This window comes from Melospiza melodia, chromosome 6, assembly GCF_035770615.1.
Source record: "Melospiza melodia melodia isolate bMelMel2 chromosome 6, bMelMel2.pri, whole genome shotgun sequence".
Classification (NCBI taxonomy): Eukaryota; Metazoa; Chordata; class Aves; order Passeriformes; family Passerellidae; genus Melospiza; species Melospiza melodia.
Window position 1 is genome coordinate 50,417,107 of NC_086199.1, and position 20,824 is coordinate 50,437,930.

At 40.6% G+C, this 20,824-nt stretch overlaps 1 protein-coding gene across 12 annotated transcripts in view; it reads left to right on the plus strand.

Annotated features, from left to right (window-relative positions):
* PPFIBP2 (PPFIA binding protein 2) overlaps positions 1 to 20,806 on the plus strand; it is a 101,647-nt gene extending 80,841 nt beyond the window's left edge. For 9 of the 12 annotated variants that reach the window (XM_063160579.1, XM_063160581.1, XM_063160580.1 and 6 more), the window contains 22 exons: positions 136 to 244; positions 1,689 to 1,721; positions 3,375 to 3,436; positions 3,963 to 4,038; positions 4,695 to 4,792; positions 4,971 to 5,035; positions 5,437 to 5,505; positions 5,887 to 5,947; positions 7,475 to 7,516; positions 9,103 to 9,247; positions 10,693 to 10,725; positions 11,283 to 11,415; positions 12,013 to 12,141; positions 12,625 to 12,775; positions 12,934 to 13,045; positions 13,533 to 13,621; positions 14,335 to 14,457; positions 15,058 to 15,183; positions 16,012 to 16,200; positions 16,595 to 16,765; positions 18,284 to 18,349; positions 19,018 to 20,806. In XM_063160579.1, the coding sequence (XP_063016649.1) occupies positions 136 to 244; positions 1,689 to 1,721; positions 3,375 to 3,436; positions 3,963 to 4,038; positions 4,695 to 4,792; positions 4,971 to 5,035; positions 5,437 to 5,505; positions 5,887 to 5,947; positions 7,475 to 7,516; positions 9,103 to 9,247; positions 10,693 to 10,725; positions 11,283 to 11,415; positions 12,013 to 12,141; positions 12,625 to 12,775; positions 12,934 to 13,045; positions 13,533 to 13,621; positions 14,335 to 14,457; positions 15,058 to 15,183; positions 16,012 to 16,200; positions 16,595 to 16,765; positions 18,284 to 18,349; positions 19,018 to 19,089 (2,154 nt within the window). In that variant the 3' untranslated portion in view covers positions 19,090 to 20,806. The remainder of the gene's footprint in view (positions 1 to 135; positions 245 to 1,688; positions 1,722 to 3,374; positions 3,437 to 3,962; positions 4,039 to 4,694; positions 4,793 to 4,970; positions 5,036 to 5,436; positions 5,506 to 5,886; positions 5,948 to 7,474; positions 7,517 to 9,102; positions 9,248 to 10,692; positions 10,726 to 11,282; positions 11,416 to 12,012; positions 12,142 to 12,624; positions 12,776 to 12,933; positions 13,046 to 13,532; positions 13,622 to 14,334; positions 14,458 to 15,057; positions 15,184 to 16,011; positions 16,201 to 16,594; positions 16,766 to 18,283; positions 18,350 to 19,017) is intronic. The other 3 variants (XM_063160583.1, XM_063160589.1, XM_063160578.1) reach the window with 2 other exon arrangements.
* The last annotated feature ends 18 nt before the right edge of the window (positions 20,807 to 20,824 follow it).

Below are 20,824 nucleotides of genomic sequence, written 5' to 3' on the forward strand. Positions count from 1 at the left end.
CCTGGTGTTTGTGAAATATCCTAAGCTGATGACTGACCTCAATCACAGCCTCACTCAGACATCTCCTCCTTCCTGGGAAAGACTCACAGACAATGGGTGGGGAAGTTATCCTGACTTTGCTGTGCTCTTTTCCAGGCTGAGATAGCCCAGCTCCAGGAGCAGCTGGCTCTCAAAGATGCAGAGATAGAACGTTTGCAGAGTCAGCTCTCCAGGACCTCCTCATACACTGAAGTGGCAGAAAGAGGTAAGAGGAGGGAAAACAAAATTAAAAATTCAGAACCCTACTTTAAGTTTGCTTTGGTAGCAGCTTGGACACTGGATTGCAAAGAGATACAAAGAAATGCAAGAATGGACTTAAAGTTTACTATGAGAGGAAAAGCAATGTAAGCAATGTCAATTCATTCTATGTTCTGGTAGAGTAGAGGCCTTTAATGTATGAAATTCCATTCCAGTCTAGAGGCAGCACAAATTGAAATAAGTATCCTCAGGACCCTGAAACTTTTTCTGTTGGTGTTTTATTTGTAATTGTAAAGACTCATAGTAGTTTATTTTTCAGGTATACCTTGAAAATTTCTTTGAAACCAGTTTCTGGTTTACAAGGGGAAAAAAGGGTCATGGTAGTAGCTAAACCTAATGTTTCAATGACCAAACATCCTAAAAGAGTCATTGCTTCCTTTCTTCATGGCTTTGTCTCATTCAGGCTCCCTGTCCCATGAAAGTTTGCATTTTCAGTGTCCCTGCCAGCCTGGGCAGGTGATATTGCAGGTTTCTGTTTGTCTCTGTTGACACACGTCAATGGCATAACAAACCAATTTGTTTAGCCTTTGGTCTCAACCAGTGGTGCCACAGCTCTGAAATATTCACTCCCTGGGGCTCCTGCCAACTGCTGGGCCTGGAGAATATGGAATTAGGGAATGGAATATGGAATTAGGGAATTAGAATATGAAATTTTTCCTCTGCAGCACCAGCACTCAGCCATGCAGGAGTGTTTGTGTGCAGTTCAGCACAGGGCATCAGCTTTGCTGCTCTAACAGCTTCTGTGGGTTAACTGGTGCTTCCCAAGACTGCCCTGACTGGGATGTGAATTTCCATGTGCTGTGCTTCCCCCTGCCCAGGGCTCCCCAGGAACCTCCTCTGGTTCATTCCAACAGAGTGACTTAACATCTCCTTGTGGTGATCTCACCCAGCTGCAGAGCTTGTGCATGTAGAGAGCTGCATGTCTAACCAGAAAATTAGTTTGTCTAACAGCAGTGCTCGGTAGAGGAACCCTTCTACTAATGGAAATATGTATCTTCTGCGAGATTCCCAAATAATTTAGGCTATTTCAAAGGAAAGATAACGGTATGACAGTCAATCTAGAGCTCAGCAGCACTCAGGTTCTAGCAGTGTGGTGAAACTGTCCTTGATTCCAGTGGCAGAAGAATCAAACCCTCTACAAAATTTGTGGGCTATGTTCAAGGAAAGCACTTAGACTGTATTGGAAACAGTAACAATACTTCTGAAAACAACCAACCAAACAAAAATTACTGATCGATCGGAATTTTAGGTGGTCTTCTCAAATAAAGTTGAAAAATGATGTGAATGTACTTATAGAATGCTAGAATGCATATCCTAATTAAATTGCAGGATTGATCTAATGTGTGCTTTTTCTACATACTTTACTTGACTCTCACCACTTCCCATCGTAGAGGAAGTTTATAGGAGAAGGCTAAAAGAAAAACGTAAGCCTTGCAATTCCCTTTTTGGCTTTACCTCACTGTTCCTTTCACACCAATGTTAACTCAGATGCCTCCTGCAGCAATAATTCCGTGTTTGTTTAGATTTGGCTGTCTAATTGTAACACGCACGAGACACTGCTTTCACTGCCTGCAGCAAGCAGACAGCTCCTTTCCCTGCTCAGGGAGATTTCACTGCAGAAATAAAGGTCAGAGGTGCACAAATCAAATTGTTGGACTTCAAAGGGATGTTGTCAAGGTTAACAGAGCCAAAACGTAACAATTGCTCGCTTTTATTTGCACGTATGTAAACCCCATTTAATAACAGAAAAGACAGCTTTAATTGAAAGCCTTTCTCTTTGGAGGGGAGGATTTAGGCTTTTTTATTTTTTAAATCATTGCATAAAAAAAATCATTGCATTTTTTTAAAAGTCTGAATAAATGTCCCCATACTTGATGATGTTAATGAATACTGTAAGTAAAATTTGCTTTAGTGTGCCTAAATCTACCTTGACACCAGTCCTTTTTGAAGTCTAACATTTATAAAAAGAAATTAGTAGGACTGTGATTTTTTTAAAAAAGTCTCCCAGTTGCTTGCCCACTGCCTGCTGGCTTTAGTTTTTGATTTGGCTGTGCCTGTGCATGTCCTGTGTCTCTTCTTTGAGAAAACACCTGTGAGGTTCATGTACATCTTTTAAACTTACTCATTGCAAGGCGTGCACTCTTCCAGAATCCCTGCAATAAAAACTAATTACAGCTTTTTCAAATAGTTTAGCTATGACATTGTGTGTTCAACTTTCATTTGTAAAACCTTTTTTCACAGATGCTCTTTGGCAATGTTGATTTTCTTTCCCCTCTCTCCCTTCCTGCATCTGTTTTCATGGTTTTTTGGGAACAGTTGTGTCTGGTGTAATGTCAAAGCATGAATATCTGGAGGTGGGAGTTACAGCACAGGAACTATCTCAGTTTCTGTCTCCATCACATTTGGTTTGCTCAGGAAGGTTTGCTGGGACTATTGTTGTAGGGGAAAATGAGAGACTTGGTTCAGCAAAGTTAGGATGTGATTGACAACCTCATCAGTTTCAGAGAGAGTGTTTTAATTGACTTGATTTTAACATCACTGGATAGCCTCTATCACTAAGTTGTGTGTGAGGAAATTCTCCATTAGCTCCTGATGTAGATTTAAACCAAGTTGCCCATACTGACACATTTAAGTAAATAACATTTTACAGAATTTCCTTCTATCAAAGCAGGTTTTTGTTATTTTTCATTCACAAATTCGTGAATGTACTTTAGCTACTTCTCAGATGGAATATATTTTCAATCCTACTTTAAATTATTTCCTTAAGAACATAACAGCAAACACACTCTCATCTTTTTTGCAAAATGAGCTTCTGTGGTTTTTTCTTTTCCATTGCTTGATTGTCATAGTTAAAAATAGTGTTATGCAGTCTTTTGTAAGCAAAACCAGGATGTTTGTGTTGTGCAATACTTTTTATAGTTCAACTTCTGTAAAAATCTACACTAAATGTAGATATGGCCACCCCACTGACATAGTTTTGGTTATTAGTAAGAACACAGGGAAAGTATCACAAAACATCTATTTACAGTAAACAGAACAAGCCTTATTTCTCTTACAACATTTTAAAACATTTTCAGACCAAGAAGTTCAGAGGTTGAAGATAGGAATGGAGACATTATTGGCTGCAAATGAAGAAAAGGTGAGAAAATAATCCTCGTTCTATGTGCTAAGAATGAAACTATGGTTTTGAATCTCTGAAATGTTCCAAATAACGCACTTTCTTTAAGGACTAAATGAGAAAGTCTCCTGAAGAATGAATCCCCTGTCATTTTTGTGGTAACAAATCAAGCCATGGGATTTTTCTGGATGGTGGCATGCCCATATATAATCACATAGACAATAATTTGCATCCCTGAAAAGTTCCTTTAGCAAGTAGGGAATCCAGACAGGGAAACACTACTTCTGGAGAACATTAATGTAGCTCATAACATTTATTTCTCAAAAAAAGCTGTAATGTCAAACTCCTCTGGTTTTCTTACAACTGTTATTTCACATTGTCCAGCAAATATTGTGCACAAAGGCAAAAAACATTCCTTACAAGGTGTGTGAAGGACTGAGAAGGACTGAGCCTGTTTTCATTAAAATCACAGAGATGTAGTACAGTGTTTCTGCAGTTAAAATGAAGGATTTAAAATGTAATTTAATTTATTTCATGTTTTCCACAGGACCGTCGGATAGAGGAGCTGACACTACTGCTAAGCCAGTACAGGAGGGTCAAGGACATCATGGTTGCAGCTCATGGTAAAATGGCTTGGGAATAATTTCCTGCTTTTATTTTTAGTTTATGTGGTGTGTGTTGTGACCATTTTGACCTGTGACCACCAGCCATGTTTCACAGCATAAAATGATCCTAAAGAGGGAGAACTCATTTTCCTTCCTCTGAGGAAAATCCTGACAACTGACAAAAGGCAAAACTGAAAACCCACATTGCTTTGCTGCACACACTTCTGTGGTTTTAACTTCAAAATCTGAGGAGGGGGGAAATAAATCTGTTTCCCAGTTCTCCTATACAGTGTAGGAAGTGGAATGGGTTTTAGGACTATCTCATTTTAAGTTGCCACCACAATTTTCAGCACTGGATTGAATCTGGGATACTTGACCTTCTGAAAGGACAGTTTTGTTCCATGCACACCATCACATTAACAAGCAATAACAATATTTTTAGGCCTTGCATGGCAGAATGGAAACTTGTGTTTAACACACAAACATTTGGAATGAGAGTGAATGCAATTAACACACAAAATAGAGAATGAGAGTAAATCTCTCTGTGAACGTTCATTAAGTAAATAAATAAAAAGAAGCAAGGAGCAAGCCATGATGCTCTGGATTGCTGAGCTGATACTGCAGAGAGCAAGCTTTACCTGTTTCTCTCCCTTTCTACTCTCCAATGCTTTCAGGCTCTCCTGTCTCTGGTGGCTGTGAAGAGGAACTTGAGGCGACTTTAATGAAGTGGAATCTTCTGAATAACTCTCAAGGGGAATTACTGAAAACAGAGGTACAGATCATCTACAAGCTGGTTCTGCTGCACAGATGATTTTTTGCTGTTGGTTTCTCTGTAGTAATGTGGGTGAGGGTTCAGCCCTGGCAGAATTTTTGTTTTTATTGGCATGGGCACAGTAGATTCAGCAGAAGACACCAAAGCCACAGTATTGAAACTCTTGTGTCTTCCCCAGGCCTCTGCAGGAGAGTTGTCACCAGCTGTGCTCCCTCCAGTGCCGCACAAAAACATGGAAATCAGGCAAGACCTTTCTCTCTCCTGTGGTGCTAAATTGTATTATTTACACTGTTTAACTGTTGGCATCTTCTCTGGACTGTTCTTGGCTTTGCTGCAGTTTGGGGCACTTCTGAAAGCTCTGCTTGTTGTGGAGGTTGGCAATGCTTGGATATATTTATATATATATATATTTTTTGAATATGAAGGAATATATTCTTATTATAATGAATATAGTAGTATATTGATGTTATATAGAATGAATATATTAATATTATAACTATATAATATTTATGAAAAATATATACTATATGTTCTATTATGCTATATATTTATGTTTATATTTATTTATATAAAATATGTTTTTATATGTATGTCTATATAGGATATTTTAATATATTTATATATAAATTTATTTCTATTTAAAGTGGAAGCAGTCCAGTACCTTCAAGTAATTTAACCTCTCAGCAGGAAGACTCTTTGGAAGTCACAAATAGGTAAGAATAAGTAACTTTCATCAAAATGTGAAACAATCTCCCTTTCTAAAATCCCTAAAGGTTGCACATTGCTCACAGAGAGTTCTTGCTGTGCTTGTTAAGAGTTTCTAAAATCATCTAGAGTAACAAGGCTGCAGCTGCCCACTGGGCCTGGCTGCCTTTCACTGCTGGCCAGAGGATGCCTTGTTGCTCTTTCTGCCTTCATCCATTGCTGTTCTCAATGCCATGATTTTCAGACTAAAAGCACAATAAAATAAACAAGTATCTTAATTCTGAGCTATGCTTCATGCGGACATTGTGTGACTTTTGCACAAGACAGGGGTGAGATGCAAACAAACCCTGTTTTATTGACTGCTGCTTTTTTGCCTGTGCCTTTTTAAGGGCTCCACAGAAAAAAAAGTCCAGTAGTTTGGAAGACTTGCAGAGTGAATCCTTGGAAAAGGTTGGTTCATTTGTAATCACAGCTTCTGGTGTTTAATGTCACAACTAAAAGACAAAGATCAAGTATAAACACTTTTTTTTTGTTATGCACACAGTAACTTTAACCATCACTAACTCTGTATGTGAAGAAAGAGCCCTAAAACAGCTCAGGTTCTTTCCCCCCCCACCATTTCTAAGCTGGTTGACACACCCATGTGGACACACCTTCAAATTCAGTTTTTGCCCTGAGAGAAAAATATTTAAGTGAAATACAAGAAATAATGAGGAGTCGTTTTGTTAAACTGCAGTATTATTTTGTTTATAGGGTTTTTTTAAAATTTATTTTACTTCCAAATCACCAGAAATATTTAGGCTGCTAATCCTGAAAGTAGCTAAATGTTGGGACTGGTATTTCCACACATGATTCCTTTTTGGGTGTGTGCATGTAGCAGTGTTTTCCCTGAGCTTTCTGATACAAAAGGCATTCCTGAAATTGGCAGCAGCAGGAGCACCTCAAGGGCTTTAATTCCACTCCAGAATAAATCTTCCCAGTTTGCAAAGTCTTGTTACACTGTGGTCCACAGTCTTGTTTTGTCATTATGTACACTGACATTTTTCTACACTTTTTAAATTCTGCTTTGTGAGACTGTTGTTTTTTTCTGTACCCAAATTAGGCCTAATATCAGCTTAATATTTTTTTAGACCCAGTAATGCCATTGAAACCAGATACCAGTCAAATGATTGCTCCAGTTCTTAGATTTAAAAAAAATTTTCTTAAATGCTTTCATATATTTCTTGAATTGTTGGACAGGATAGTGACCAAGTAGAAGGAATTCTGTGAAATTTGTGCTGCATTGATTTGATTGTAGTCACACATGTGACAAATCAGAACTCACATTTCATTCCATGGAGAACTGATGAAGGTTTTCCTGTCATAACTTTTAGTTATTTTCTTGTCTTAAACCAAAAATCTGAATTTGTCTCTGTGATGTGCTGTGATAAGGCTGGACCTACACATTTGTGCTGGAGTTATTCTGCCTTGCTCAAAGCTCAAAGTCCCCCTGCTTCCAGCAATAATAATAATAATAAAATAATAAACCACATCAGTGTCCTTGACCTAACTGTTGTGGAATTTTTATCGCTTGGTTTCTGTCAGAGCTCTTTATGATTTCAGCTGGATCCATACAGGATTGTGTGTATTATTTAATGTCACTTGTTTTCATATTGGTCTGTTAAACAGCTGTCGTGTTCCCAGCTCAAAGCAACTCTAAAGGGACCACCCAGAAACCTGAAAATAGCAAAATTCCTTTGATCACAACAGAATGTAAACAGGAATTTTGTAGAGTGGGGAAAGAACAAACACAATTAGTATTAAATATTGGATTGAGATGAAATTAAGAGGTCCTTGTAATATATTGTCCCTACATTAAGCACCATCTCTATAGCAATAAGACTACATTTGATGTTCCATGTATGTATGTTAATACTAACATTTGTCTGTTGCTTTTTTCCACAAAACTTTGAAATTGCCCTCCCTGAAACTCCATAGTATGTAGATGGAAAACCAGCACAGCCTGTTGTAGAACAAGAGGTATATTAACTGCATCCTTCCCTAACAATTCTCTGGTGTGGTGTGATGTGCTGTGATGGTATGGCTGGTTTGCATTTTATATTCCTTTTCTCTTCAAAATGTTTGCATAGTTCCAGTGCTGACAAACAACACAAGGGGTAAAGATTTGAGAGGGAAATGTTTTGGTTTTTTACTTTTTATCTAGAAGCTTGTTACATGAAGCTGAGGTCAGTCAGTCTCAGAATAGACACTGCTGATGTAAGACACAATTTCTCTACTCTTTTCGGATGTACTCAGGATGTACTCCTGCAGCTGCCAAAAAGGAGCAGGAGTTGAAGACCTGAGCAATCTGGCCTGCATTTGTAGTATCCAAAGAATCCTCTAGGCCTTGGAATCAGAACAGATAAAGCAGTGGTTATCTCATAGAATTTTTAATGTATCATCCTTCACAGACAATGTTTTGAAAAAATTTTGTTGGAGTGGGGATACTGAATAGAAGCACGCTCTACTTTCCTGCGTGCTAAATATGGTTTGCCTATTTCCAGTGCAAATTTTTCCTGTGAAACCTCCACTCTGACACTGAAACCTTTCCCAGTGGGAGTTTATTCCAAAACACATATTGGATGTACACCTCTCCCCCTAATAATGGCAGCTGGAGCTGCAGGTTCACCGATGTCTCAAAAAGCATCCCTGTCCTGCAGCTTTCACCCACAGGGTTGTTTTGTCCATCTTTTCCTCTGGATTCAGTGTTGAAGAAATCCCAACAGACCATTTCCAAAACTGTAGGCAAAAGTACTCCCGTGAAACATGTGCTCTGCCTGGAAAATTAACTTATTGGGCTCAAAGCCATCAGATTTATGGGAACTTTTCATCTAACCTTGTAAAAGGAGCAAGGTGCCCAAGTAGATATCACTTGAATGCAAGGAAAATTAGGTTCTGTGATAGAACTGGCAATTATATTTAGCTGTAATTCTTAAAAAAAAAAAAATCACATTTACAATTCTGTCTATGCAAAGAGATTTTTGTCCTTACAAAAGTTAAATTTCTGTACCCTAACTTTAGCTTTGATTCTTACACTCTTATTAACGGTGGTAGGAAATACGTTTGTGGAAATTTGAGGTGTACAATTACTTTTGGGTTGAATTCCAGTGAGATAAAATTGTGAGGCAGAAACAGAGAAAGTCTGGTGGAAAATGGGGGAGAAAAAATTATCTGAGAAGTAACTAAACACATTTTTGGTACTATCAAAGTTGACCTTGGAAAGATCAAACAATTAATTAGTGACAGGGTCCTGGAGGAAAGGGAGACAGCTAGAAAAATTCTTATGGCAAAACCAGGTAATATTTAACATATATTTTAAAGCAAGGCAGAGTGGATGAAGTGGGAGGAGCAGATGAGGGAAGGCAGGGCTGTGTCTTAGCTAGGAAACTGTCAGCTGCTGGATGGGTTTAAATTGAGTTGTCTGTAAGCAGGAGCATGCAGGGAGTGGAGTCATTTTGTACCATACTTTTTTCTCAGCTTTAAGAACATTGTGTAGCAGATTGCAGACGCTGTGAGCAGTTTGAATTTTGTACTTATTTTATCTTTCCCTCTTTTAAAAACAACAGAGTAAGCCAGTGGGGAAAGGCAGCAAGTACCAGACGCTGCCAGGAAAGCTGCCCCGAGCCCTGCAGAACGGGGAGCAGGGAATGTACAGCTCCCCAGAGGGATGTGGCACCAGTGACAACGATGACAGCAGCGTCCCTGGCCTGAGTATGTACCTGTGCCTCCCCAAGAGGGAGCATCCAAACTGTTTGAGGGGCTGGGATGGCGTGGGATGGGATCTGCTGTGCCAGAACATTGCACTGCGATGTTCGCGTGGTTCACTTAGGGAATGTCCTGCTACTTCTTCTTCTTTTTCCTTTTCCTTTTCCCTTTCCTTTTCCCTTCCCTTTTCCTTTTCCCTTCCCTTTTCCCTTTCCCTTTCCTTTTTCCCCCCCTTTCCTTTTTCCCCCCCTTTCCTTTTTCCCCTCCTTTCCTTTTTCCCCCCTTTCCTTTTTCCCCCCCTCTCCTTTCTCCTTTCCTCTCCTTTCCTTTCCTTCTCTCATAACTCATGGCAGAATGAGAGATGGGTTTAATTTTGAGGGTGGTTTTTTTTTCTGTTGCACCTGACAATACCACTTGAAACTTCGTAGTACAACCATCAAAAACATGCAAATTTTGGGTAAAAATCTCTCTATCAGCACTGTTGGTTGCTTAGCTGTGGGGGAAAATTTAACACCAGTGAAAATTTAATTTACTACATGCAGAAAAACATCTGTGGACTCTGGAACTACAAATATATTTCCATGCCACAGCCCTGTGGAATCCTGAATTAATTTCTTTCCAGTGGCACCTTAAGCACAGATTTGTTGACAGAAAGGTGTTAAGAGTGAGGCACAGCACCAGGTATTTTTAGGACTGAAGGAGCACAAGAGTAACCCTTGTGATTCTGAAGTCTTCCTGCACTTTAAAAGTTACAGTAGGGTTTTTTTGTTTGGCTGTAGTGGTTTTTTTCTTTGGTGGGGGTTGGTAAATTTTAAGGCCTCATGGTCCCTAAAGCTGCTGGCACACTGCAGTTTCAAGGTTGCAATAGGTTTTGGTTGTTTAGGGGGTTTTAAAGAGCAACTTTGCAGGCAACGCATGAGCCATGCTGAAGTGTCTTTAACTGCAGGGTTATCCAAGGGTGGGTGAGCTTGAAAAAGAAAATGTTCTTTTTCTAGAAACAAGCAATGGCTTCTTAAATACACCAAGTTAAGAGAATTTTTTTCTGTGGGCTGGTTTGTTTCTTGCATGTGCAGTGAATTCATTCCACCTCCAATTCTGTATTTCAGAGCAATTTTTTGATGCAATCTCAGCCACTGCTTCATTTCAGATACTCTGCAGCTTCGTAGAGCTCTGTAGACTTTGCTTAAAGAGCTGAAACTTTCCAAGAATAGTTAGGAAAGCCCAAACAGATCCATTTCCATCCCTACCTGTTTCAGATGATCTGTACAGAGTTCTTGGGGCTTGTGCACACCAATGCATATTCACTTCCATGTATAACTGCTTCTTTTGCTTTTTGTTTCTGCTCTAAGTGCTTAGCTTAACTACTTTGCCCTTCTGTAACTTTATTTTGCTGGTGTTTTGTATCTTCTTTGCTTCTCCATCTGGCTTTCTGCTTCTTGGGATGACTGAAGATCGCGGCAGGAGTGTCAGTGCACCCGTGCTAGGTACTGTACCCAAACAAGATGCAATTTTAACACTCAGTTTGCTGCTTACTTTGGTTTTATTCCTTTCCCTCTCCCTGTCCCTATGAAATACTAATCCCAGCTGGGCCCTCTAGACTGAACTCCTTACATGAAGTACTGAAATGAAGTAATAGCTCCTGCTGTGTGGCATTCACCTGGGTTTTTTTTTTATGGCACTTATTCCTGGTTTCATTCTATTTTCACTGAACTTAGAAAAACTCCCACTGATTTTGATGGAGGAGCTGAGGTATTAAGAGCAGGCAGGAAGACTTTCAATTAATTTAAATAACGTAGTTAAATAGAAAAGACTGAAGTAACAGAATTATTTTACCCAATGTTTTATTACTTTTTTTATAATTCTAATCAAATGTCCAGGTGTTTTTTCACCTTCTGAGCATGTTTGGCTTTTTTAAAAAAAGAATGATTTTATAGGTATCTCTACTTTCGTGTCATGTCCTGCATTTAAACATCAGCCTCCCAGACAACAGCTTTATCAATAATGAGTATAAAATGTGACTATAATGCTGTTCTTAACCCAGGGGAAACAGAGAACATGGATGGTACAGTGGTCTCGGATGACCTCTCACCTTCGGGAACAGATTCAGGTCCACAATCTCCATGGGCTCCAGAAAACAGAAAGAGTCCAAAAGGGATCAAGAAAATCTGGGGAAAGTAAGGTCTTTTTTTATTATTATTTTTATTATTCACTGTCAAAGCATTTCAGCTGAGAATTATCTACAATTATCTATAGCAAGAATAAAATAAAATTTGGGGAGCAAAAACAGCTCTGGGATTGCACAGGCGTGTCGGGGTGGAAAAAATGTTGGGAGTGTTCAGAGCATCATGCTGGTGAAAGAAATAAGGCACTGCTGTCATCTTAATGCTATTAATTTAGCATGCCAGCAGTTTTATTAGCCATGAAAAATTAAATTGTAGCAATTTGCTTATTATGAATGACACTAGGTAAAAAAAAGGAGGGAAACAGAAGGAACACTGTGTCACTGTGTTGATCTGCTTCAGCAACAGCAGCCATTTCCAAGTCTGCATTATTAATTGGATCAAAGTGCTCTGTGGAGCTCCTTTATTTTCCCCCAGAGTTAGATCCAGGCTGAATTTCCTAGAACTCCTTTCAGCTGCCTCTGGAATTTGGCAATTGCGGTTCCCAGGGAGATCCCCCGAGCTGTCAGCTGTCACTGTAGTTTCCATGCAGAACAAACAAATCCTCTGTCAGCAGCTAACAGTCCTGTCGTGGCACTCTTGTCTTGCAAGAATTCGAAGGACTCAGTCAGGTAACTTCCCTGCAGACGACCTGGGGCTGGCCGAGTTCCGGAGGGGAGGTCTGCGGGCAACAGCTGGACCGCGCTTATCCCGATCCAAGGACACCAAAGGCCAGAAGAGGTAACAGCTCCTCCTCCCCTCCCTGCTGCTGCTCAATGTGCCCAACAGCCAATCCCTCCTCTTGGGGGCTTTGCCCAAGCATTTCGGTCCGCGTAGAATTCCACAACAGCTGGAAAGAATTTTCCCTGGTAGCAAAAATCCATCCCCGGCCTGCGCTCCTCCAGCTGCACGTTGCAGCTGCTTGGTGGAGTGTCAGAAATTTCACCTTGTTAAAGAGCAAGGATAATAATTACCTCCTCATCTGCATAACGATGAGGATTCAGCTATCCTCTTTTCCCTCTTTTCAAGCAGAAGATGGAGAATTCTTATTTGCCCTGCAGCTGTTCACACGTGTTGGCTGGGCTGCAAAAATTCCCAGGAGGCCTCAGAACACAGCACACCAACAGATCTGCTGCTGTGCTGCCCCTGGCACACCCTGAGCTTTCCAATATGGACATTCCTTCTTTCCTTTAAGATTTTCCCAATGTTTCTTGTGCTTTTCAGCGACCACAATGCCCCCTTTGCTCAGTGGAGCACTGAAAGAGTTTGTAACTGGCTGGAGGACTTTGGCCTGGGCCAGTACGTGATTTTTGCCCGGCAGTGGGTGACATCAGGCCACACGCTGTTAACTGCCACTCCTCAGGACATGGAAAAGGTAATCACTGCTGATTCTGTCCCACCAGGCCCCTCCAAACCATTGGCTCTACCTTTCTGAAATCCACAGTGTCAATTTTCAGAGTTACCTCACGTGAGGAAAGGAGCCAGAGGCAGGGCAAACTTTTTGTTAATGTTTTTTTTTTGTTGTTGTTCCAGGAAATGGGAATAAAGCATCCACTGCACAGGAAGAAATTGGTTTTGGCCATTAAAGCTATAAATGCAAAGCAAGATGAGAAGTCTGCACAACTTGATCATATCTGGGTGACACGTAAGTGTTTGGACTCTCCCGGATTTGTTGGGAAGGAATTTCTCCCACCTCTATGACAGGACAGCCTTATTCATGTCTAAACACTTAGCAAGCACCTTTTAAAAAGCACCAAGTTTCCCCAAAGAAGAATTGAGGATTTTTGTGTTGTTCTTGACATCCAAACATACAGCTTGTGGTGTGTTCTTCCATGGGGAGCTCTGTCAGACATCAGGAAATCAAATGGGTGGGCTCAGGCTGGGAAGAGCTCCACTGTGCTGCAGAGGATGTGCTCCATCAGGTGTTGTAAAATCAAATATCACAGGACTGCTGCTGTGGACAAAGCTGGTTGTTGGGAATTGCTTTCAGGCTGCTGGCAAGAGGCTTCCCTCAGGAAAGGGAACAGGTAACATGAGCCACCTGAATGCCTCAAAAGAAGCCAGGCAAGAGGGGAGAAGGGCTTTATCCTCACCAATCTGGATTTGGTTCCCCATTGCTCTCATATCTGCAGGGTGGCTTGATGACATTGGCTTGCCTCAGTACAAAGACCAGTTTCATGAATCCAGAGTAGACGGGAGGATGTTGCAGTACTTAACTGTGGTAAGTACAGTCCCTTTTCCTCAGTTTTCTGAATAAGCAAAAACTTTTAAATTTTTCCTTTGAATGTGAGCAGTTAAAAATTTTTTGCAAGACAGAGATAGTGCCAGAAATCTCCTTTGTGCTGCCTAGTGCATGGAATTTGTTCCTAAGGTCCATAAAAAAAGTCACGTTAGGGCTAACTTCTGCAAAGTCCTTCTTTCAACGTCATGTAGCCCACCACAATTAAAAGTAAAATGACCTGTTCTATGTGTAACCTCTGGAGCTCGTTGTTCTCCACACCAAGTTGGCAACAGTATTCAGCAAAGTAATAACAAAAAATCCAGTGATTTGTACAGCCCTGACCACATTCACAGCACACCATGAGCCACACACAGCCACTGTTTTCTTCCCATTCTCCTGCCAAAATCTGGATAATTAAGGCCTGGATTTGCCTTAACAGGCTACACTTCTACCTTCATTTTTTTTAGCCAGGTCATGATGGGGTGCAATGTTTATAAAAACCCCAAAAAACCAACAACAGAACCCCCTCCAAACTTCCACCCTAACAAAACCCAAACCTTCTTTAAAGTATAAACTTTCATCTTCCCTAAACCACAGTTACTGCAGTGTTATATAAAACTACACAGCAAATTTAAACTCTTTCTTCTTGGAGAGAATATTTGTTTTGGTGTGTGTTCTGTGGCAGCTAAATGTGATGGCATTCTCCTTCACAGAATGACCTTCTCTTCCTGAAAGTCACCAGTCAGCTGCATCACCTGAGTATTAAATGTGCCATTCACGTGCTGCACGTCAACAGCTTCAATCCCCACTGTCTGCGCAGGAGGCCAGTTGAGGAGGTAAAAGAATGTTGAAATAAATTAATTTAAGCAAGTACAAATTACCTGGACCCAGCCAAAAGGAATAGAAAGTCAGCAGTGTACAGTGATACGACAGAATCGTTCTTTCTAGGGACTTGCACCTAAAGCAGCAGTTATGCCACTTATTAGTTGAATCTCATGTGTGTATCTTCAGAAGTTACTTGCATAGTGGGAAAAAAGTTAATTAATCTTCCAAGAGAATGATTTGGAATGATTTGTCTTCACCTGACCTAATATTTAAAATCTGTAAGGTTTTACTCGATCAGCACAGTTTTTACTTAGCATTAAACACTGTCAATAGCCCTGTTGTCAAACATTCCCTTTTTATCCCTGTAATCTGCAATCTCTGTTGTTGTACTTCCCGATGCAACACGTGGGGGTTTCATCAGTATGAGACCAGGTCTGCCATCTCATCAGAGACTGCTTGAAAGGGGCCTGGAGAGAAACAATCCCTCAGTCAGGGAAGAACAATGCCCTTGGAGGAAGAGGAGGGAGGCTGTTTTTAGCTGAGCTGAGCTCTGAGCTGTGCACAATCAGTGCAGGCTGTGGTGTCATCACCTTCTGTGGTTCCTCCCACAGAGCAACGTCTCTCCTTCCGACGTGGTGCAGTGGTCCAACCACAGGGTGATGGAATGGCTCAGATCAGTGGATCTGGCAGAATATGCACCCAACCTTCGAGGCAGCGGAGTGCACGGGGGCCTGATCGTAAGAATTTACCATTTCACTACTAAAAAATTGACTGTAATGTTGAAAATTCAGGTTGTGATATAAACCGTCCTTTGTCTGATGTTCATCAAGCTGAAAGAAGCAGGCACATCTGCAATGTGGCAGTGTGATCAGGCCTTCTAAGGAGCCTCTTTGTCTGATCCACGCATCTTCATTCCACAAAGGAAAGCTAAAATAAAAAAGGAGCAGCTCAAACACTTTCTGTAATCAAAGCTGAGCTCTGCACAAGTGTGTGACAGCAGCACAGAAAAGGAAACCTCAACTGTGCTGTGCAAAAGTTGCTTTTTGATAAAGCATCCCTGAGTGTTTCTTTGAGTGATTTACCAGAACTCTGAACCACCCTGAAATCACAGCAGTCAGGAACAACATTTTTTTAATTCAAAACATTCAGAACTATTTGCAGGTGAGTAAATGTCAGGGTTCTGAAATACCATGATTCTACTGCTGTAGAATTTTTGCAAAAATGCAATGGTAGAAATCCTACTAAGATTAAGTTTTTAACCCTGAGCAGAGCAGAAAATTCTGAAAAGAAACATGTTCAACCCAAACAAAGGTATGGTTTGATGATAAATATAAACACATATTGATGGGTTTGATAATAAATATAAACACATATTTGCCTGATCACGCTCAGCATTTTTTTCTTGGCTCCTTTCAGGTATTTCCCATTCAAACCCCAGTATCATGAGTGAGCTATAAAAGGTCTAATGTGAGCAGGTACTTAGTGAGAAATCCCCTGCTAAGCACTGTAGTGGTTTTTTATTGCAAATATTTATATAAAAAGTAAACATCTTCCCTTTTTTCCAGATCCTGGAACCTCGCTTCAACGGTGACACACTGGCCATGCTCCTGAACATCCCACCCCAAAAGACCCTCCTGCGCCGCCACCTCACCACCAACTTTAACGTGTTAATTGGGCCAGAGGCACAGCAAGAAAAAAGAGAAACCATGGAGTCAGCAGCATACACACCTCTGACCACCACTGCCAAAGTTCGGGTAGGTACTGCTGTCAAAAAGGAGATGTCAGTGTCGGACTTCTCCACTCTGAATTACAAAGAAAGTAAGGAACAAAGGTGGGTAGGGAGAGGTGAATTCTAGGAGGGCTACATTTCCCTTAATTTTAGATACCAGACCTTTTGCTATGTACCTGTTTCAATCAGGTCCTGAAAACAACCAAGCAATCTGTTCTGCCTTTCCTTAGAAGGAGCATCATGCAAATGCATTTAACATCCACTGGAACTCCAATTTGAGAACAAATGTAATTAATTCAGAATCTACATTCTTGAATGACCAGGATATAGCAGTAATTGAAAAAGGGGAGGATTTTAAATGTTTACAGAGCAACTTTACTTGTTTTACTCAAACTACTTGTGTTGACTCCTTATTTTAGCCAAAGAAACTTGGATTTTCGCATTTTGGAAACTTAAGGAAAAAGAAGTTTGACGAATCAACAGACTACATTTGTCCTATGGATACAAGCCCAGCTGCTACAAATGGTACTTCGAAAAACTACGGTGGCTACAAAGGACTTAGTCCTTTCACTGACAGGGAACTGGATCAGGTGGGACAGACAGACTGATGCCATGCTCATCTCATCCTCTCCATGCATTCCAAAGCTTGCAAATAACCAAATGTTCCCCTATAACAAACTCTTTGCTACATCCGCATGAACTCACAGAGAAAAGTATTGGCTGTGGACACTGGAAAGAGTTCCAGACTAAGAATGCTGGGGTTTTTTTAATCAACATCATAATAAGCTCATCCACCCTCAAGCCCTTTTTCAGGACTATGACACCTTTACACTCTGAAGATCGAGGTATTTTGTCAATCAAGGGTGTGGTTGCAGGAAACATAAGACTTTTGTACTTTTAGCTTTCATAATTTTAGTATGGCACGCTATTTTTTTTCATTATCTTTATGGGTGGTTTTTAATGTAATAAATTCATTTGGACAAACTTGTACAAAGCTATTGAGTTATATTAAAGTACAACTGGATTGTATTTTTTAACAGACAGTAATCAGAGAATCCAACTGAATTTTTCTTTCATGGTGTACAGTGGGGAGTAGTTCTGCTTAGATAATATACATGAAGACAATGCATCAACAATGAACAAATTATTAATAAACCAATAGTTAATTCACTTTTGTAATGTAGTAGTGAACTTGTGAATGAAACTGTCTAGACATCATACAAAGAAATGATGATAAAACCCATCAAATTTTATTTCAACTTTGCTGTTGTGTAAAGAGATGTAAACCCTGAAAAACGGAGCACTCCTGGAGCCTTGTGTGAACTTCAGCAACACACAAGAGCCACACAGAGGCAGCTGGAGTAAACTGGCCTTTCTCCAGTGACATAAAAACAGTTTAGGCCTAATAAGAGAATGGTCACAACCTTGAAAAGACTAACTGTGCAGGTAATCTTTTCATTTGCATGGTTCAGTGCATCTAACATCCCATTTGTGTTCACTGGCTAACTGTGATCTTTTTCCATGTACTGCTTCTAAACAGGAGAATACCAAACCCTGACTATGAGTGTGGATGTCCACTTGCTCAGCTAGGAGTTGTGAGGGAATGCATTAACTTTGAGCCAAGAATTGCACTGTGCAGTTGTTCAAGTGTGACAGAAAGACTGGATTTTTCTCTAGGAGCATGGTCTGTCTATTGAGCATGACTTTTCTGAGCAGGAAATCACAATGCCCTAGAACTGGTGACATTCCTATGAAAAAAGAGGTAGGATTGTATCAAGGACTTCTTGCCTGTGAAAGCCTACCAGAAATAAGTAGTGTCAGACCATTCAGAAATTATTTTTGACTGATAGTATCAGTTAAGCTTTTTCTTTTTTCTGTGAATTAAAGGACAAGTTTAATGGAATCAATGTCTCTTAATCAGGATCCAGTCTTCCTATCATTAAATGCATTTTCACATACCTTGTAGCAGAGAGGCATTTTTGTTAAAGAGCTATTCAGCTTACCCCAACTTCATTTGTCCAGGCACAGATCCCTCCCAAAGCTGCATGTAGAGTGAATAAAATTGCACATGCTGTCTGATTTGAACTAGTTGCTGACTGCTTTTACAGATGGAACACTCAGAAGGCACAGTAATGCAAATAGGGGCTCTTTCCCAAGGCATAACCCACCTCACGGTGAGTACCAGTTCCTCTCTTGCTCCTAAGTCACCCTTGTGCTCTGCTAAAACTCACTGAAAGTTGGTCATTGCTGTGGTAATGAACAGTAAGTGGGTCTCTGTTCTTGTTAAGTAGCTCTTTGCAGTCTGCTGACACATTCAGTCAAAAAAAAACAATCCCTGCTTTTAAATTGCTCTAGAAATTAGGCTTTATTTAGGCCTCCTAAGTTTTCATGAACTCTGATGTCTCTTTGACAAAATGACAGATATTCATCCCCTTACATGAAAACAATTCTTCAAAGATTTTACAGGTAACCACCACCTCAGTCACAGCAGCTAGGAACGAGGTACAGACTTTTGAAAATTTACATCAGCTAAAACTGTGCAAAACCAAACACCTCACTTTTGCTTCTTCATTCCACAGAAGCCAATGTATTAAAAAAAAATAAGTGATTGGAAGACATAATGAAGAATTATGAAATATAGTTGAGTTGCATGCCAGACACATAATCTCTACAAGTTTCCCCACACAAAAAAAGTTTATTTAAAGCTGTATTGAAGAAATTCCTTTAGACTGTGTGTGGCTTTCACCTCGGGTGTTGTGAGCCTGAGCTCTTTGCAACTGGGTCTCTGGGAGCACAGGCCTCTCATGAAACCCCCTCAGTCCTTCCCATCTTGCTCTTTCAGACATTGCTGAGCCAGGATGAAATGCTGAATGACAGCAGGTTTTTAACACCCACCTTTGAAGACTGGAGATGATGCTTCAGCAGGACCAAGATCACTGCTGGTACCTCACGCCTGCAGGAGTGGCCAGGAGCAGCTGGATGCCGTGGAGCAGGAAAGCTTTGCCTTTTTCTGCCACTGCCACCTCCCACCTAGCATTTCCTACTGTCAGTGTAGCCACAGCTTACAGGTAACTCTCCTCTGTGCTGTTTTCCCACATCATGTAACAGGAAACAGGAGTTGGGAGAGGAGGGGGACTCAGATCCAGAGTCTGGAAAGCCAAGACTTGGCAATGCTTCGTCCTTTCATTCACTTGACTTTTACATGCTATGTTGATGTACTGTTACGTGAAAGACCTTTTGTAATTTTTTATTTTTCTAATTAACTTGTAGTGCAGGAATCATTAACACATAATTGTACCACTGGGGCTAATCAGAGCTGAATGTTGGTGAGAGCAGCAGAAATGGCTCACTCACCACTTCTGTGGTCATGCCAGACTGGTCCCCAGAAAGGATTTCAATCTCTCCTCCCTGTCACTGGCACCTGTCCTGCCCTCTCTTTATCCAAGTCAGTGCACTGTAGGATGGGAAGAATGGAACATAGTACTGTGCATCCAGCCCTTGCTTTTATTAGGATGACAAGCTGCCTTGTTCACATATCTTTACCTAAGGCAAAAACAACTGCAGCAGGAAATTGTAACTCTGAGACTACCAGGAAATTACCAGAACAAAACAAAGATTTATTTCTTTAAAACACCTGACAAAATAAATATTTTACTGCTGTACTGGGCTAGACAAGACTGCATCAGAGGGAAGTATGGCCTCGCACTTTCTGAGGGGCCCAGGGTGAAGTTGTCCCCTCTACAGCACCAATTACTTGTGGCATTTGTTTACATGTACATCTCCTGTATTAATGAGCCATTAACAAGCTCTCTTAGTAAACACATGTATGCCAGGAAAAAAAAATCTCCTTAATTGTAAGGAAAAGTACTTTGTACAGGGCTGGTTTGCATTACTTTCTCCTTGCTGGCTGCAGGTGCTGCTGTAGATTGCAATGTAGCCTCAGGGCAGCCACTGCCAGCCACAACCCTCCCAAAGAAAGAGGGAAACTCCAGGGCTGGCCACAGGATGCAGCAAGGGCTCTTTGAGAACTGCCTGGGGTGGTTTTTACACATGAGCCACCCTGTCCTCACTTCACCAGCCTCTCATGGCAGACCTTGCACTGTATGGTCAGGTGGACGAAGATAAACACGATTTGATTGTCCACAGGGGTAAAATCAAGGCAAATTCTTTTCAATCACTGCCAACTGAAAAAAAAGGAATATTCAGAAAAATGAGAAGTAAGTCTTTCAATCTTTCAAATTACTGATGTCTTTTAAATTACTGATGTTTAATAAAAGCTATGAAATGTACCAGTCTGGCAATGCAGTCAGTGCTAGTGACCAGCTCAGGTACCATGGTCATTTAAAATACTTTGTCAGGTCAATCAGCCAACAGACTTATTACAGCACTGCAAATGGGATTGGCTGCTCCAGCTGCCCTGGGATATTCCAAACACAATACTTCCTATTTTCTTTCAATGCTGTATTTGCAACTCGTTGTGTTGTTGTGCTAACTTGGCTGTGAATAGTCAATCCACAAAACAGTTGATTCTTCTTTTAAATATACGTAGTAAGAAATCCTAATTAGCATAACACTGGTATAAATGCTTATTTTTTTGACTGTTATGAATAAATTCTGAATGTTCCCCTCTCTTTTGCTGACTGTGGAAT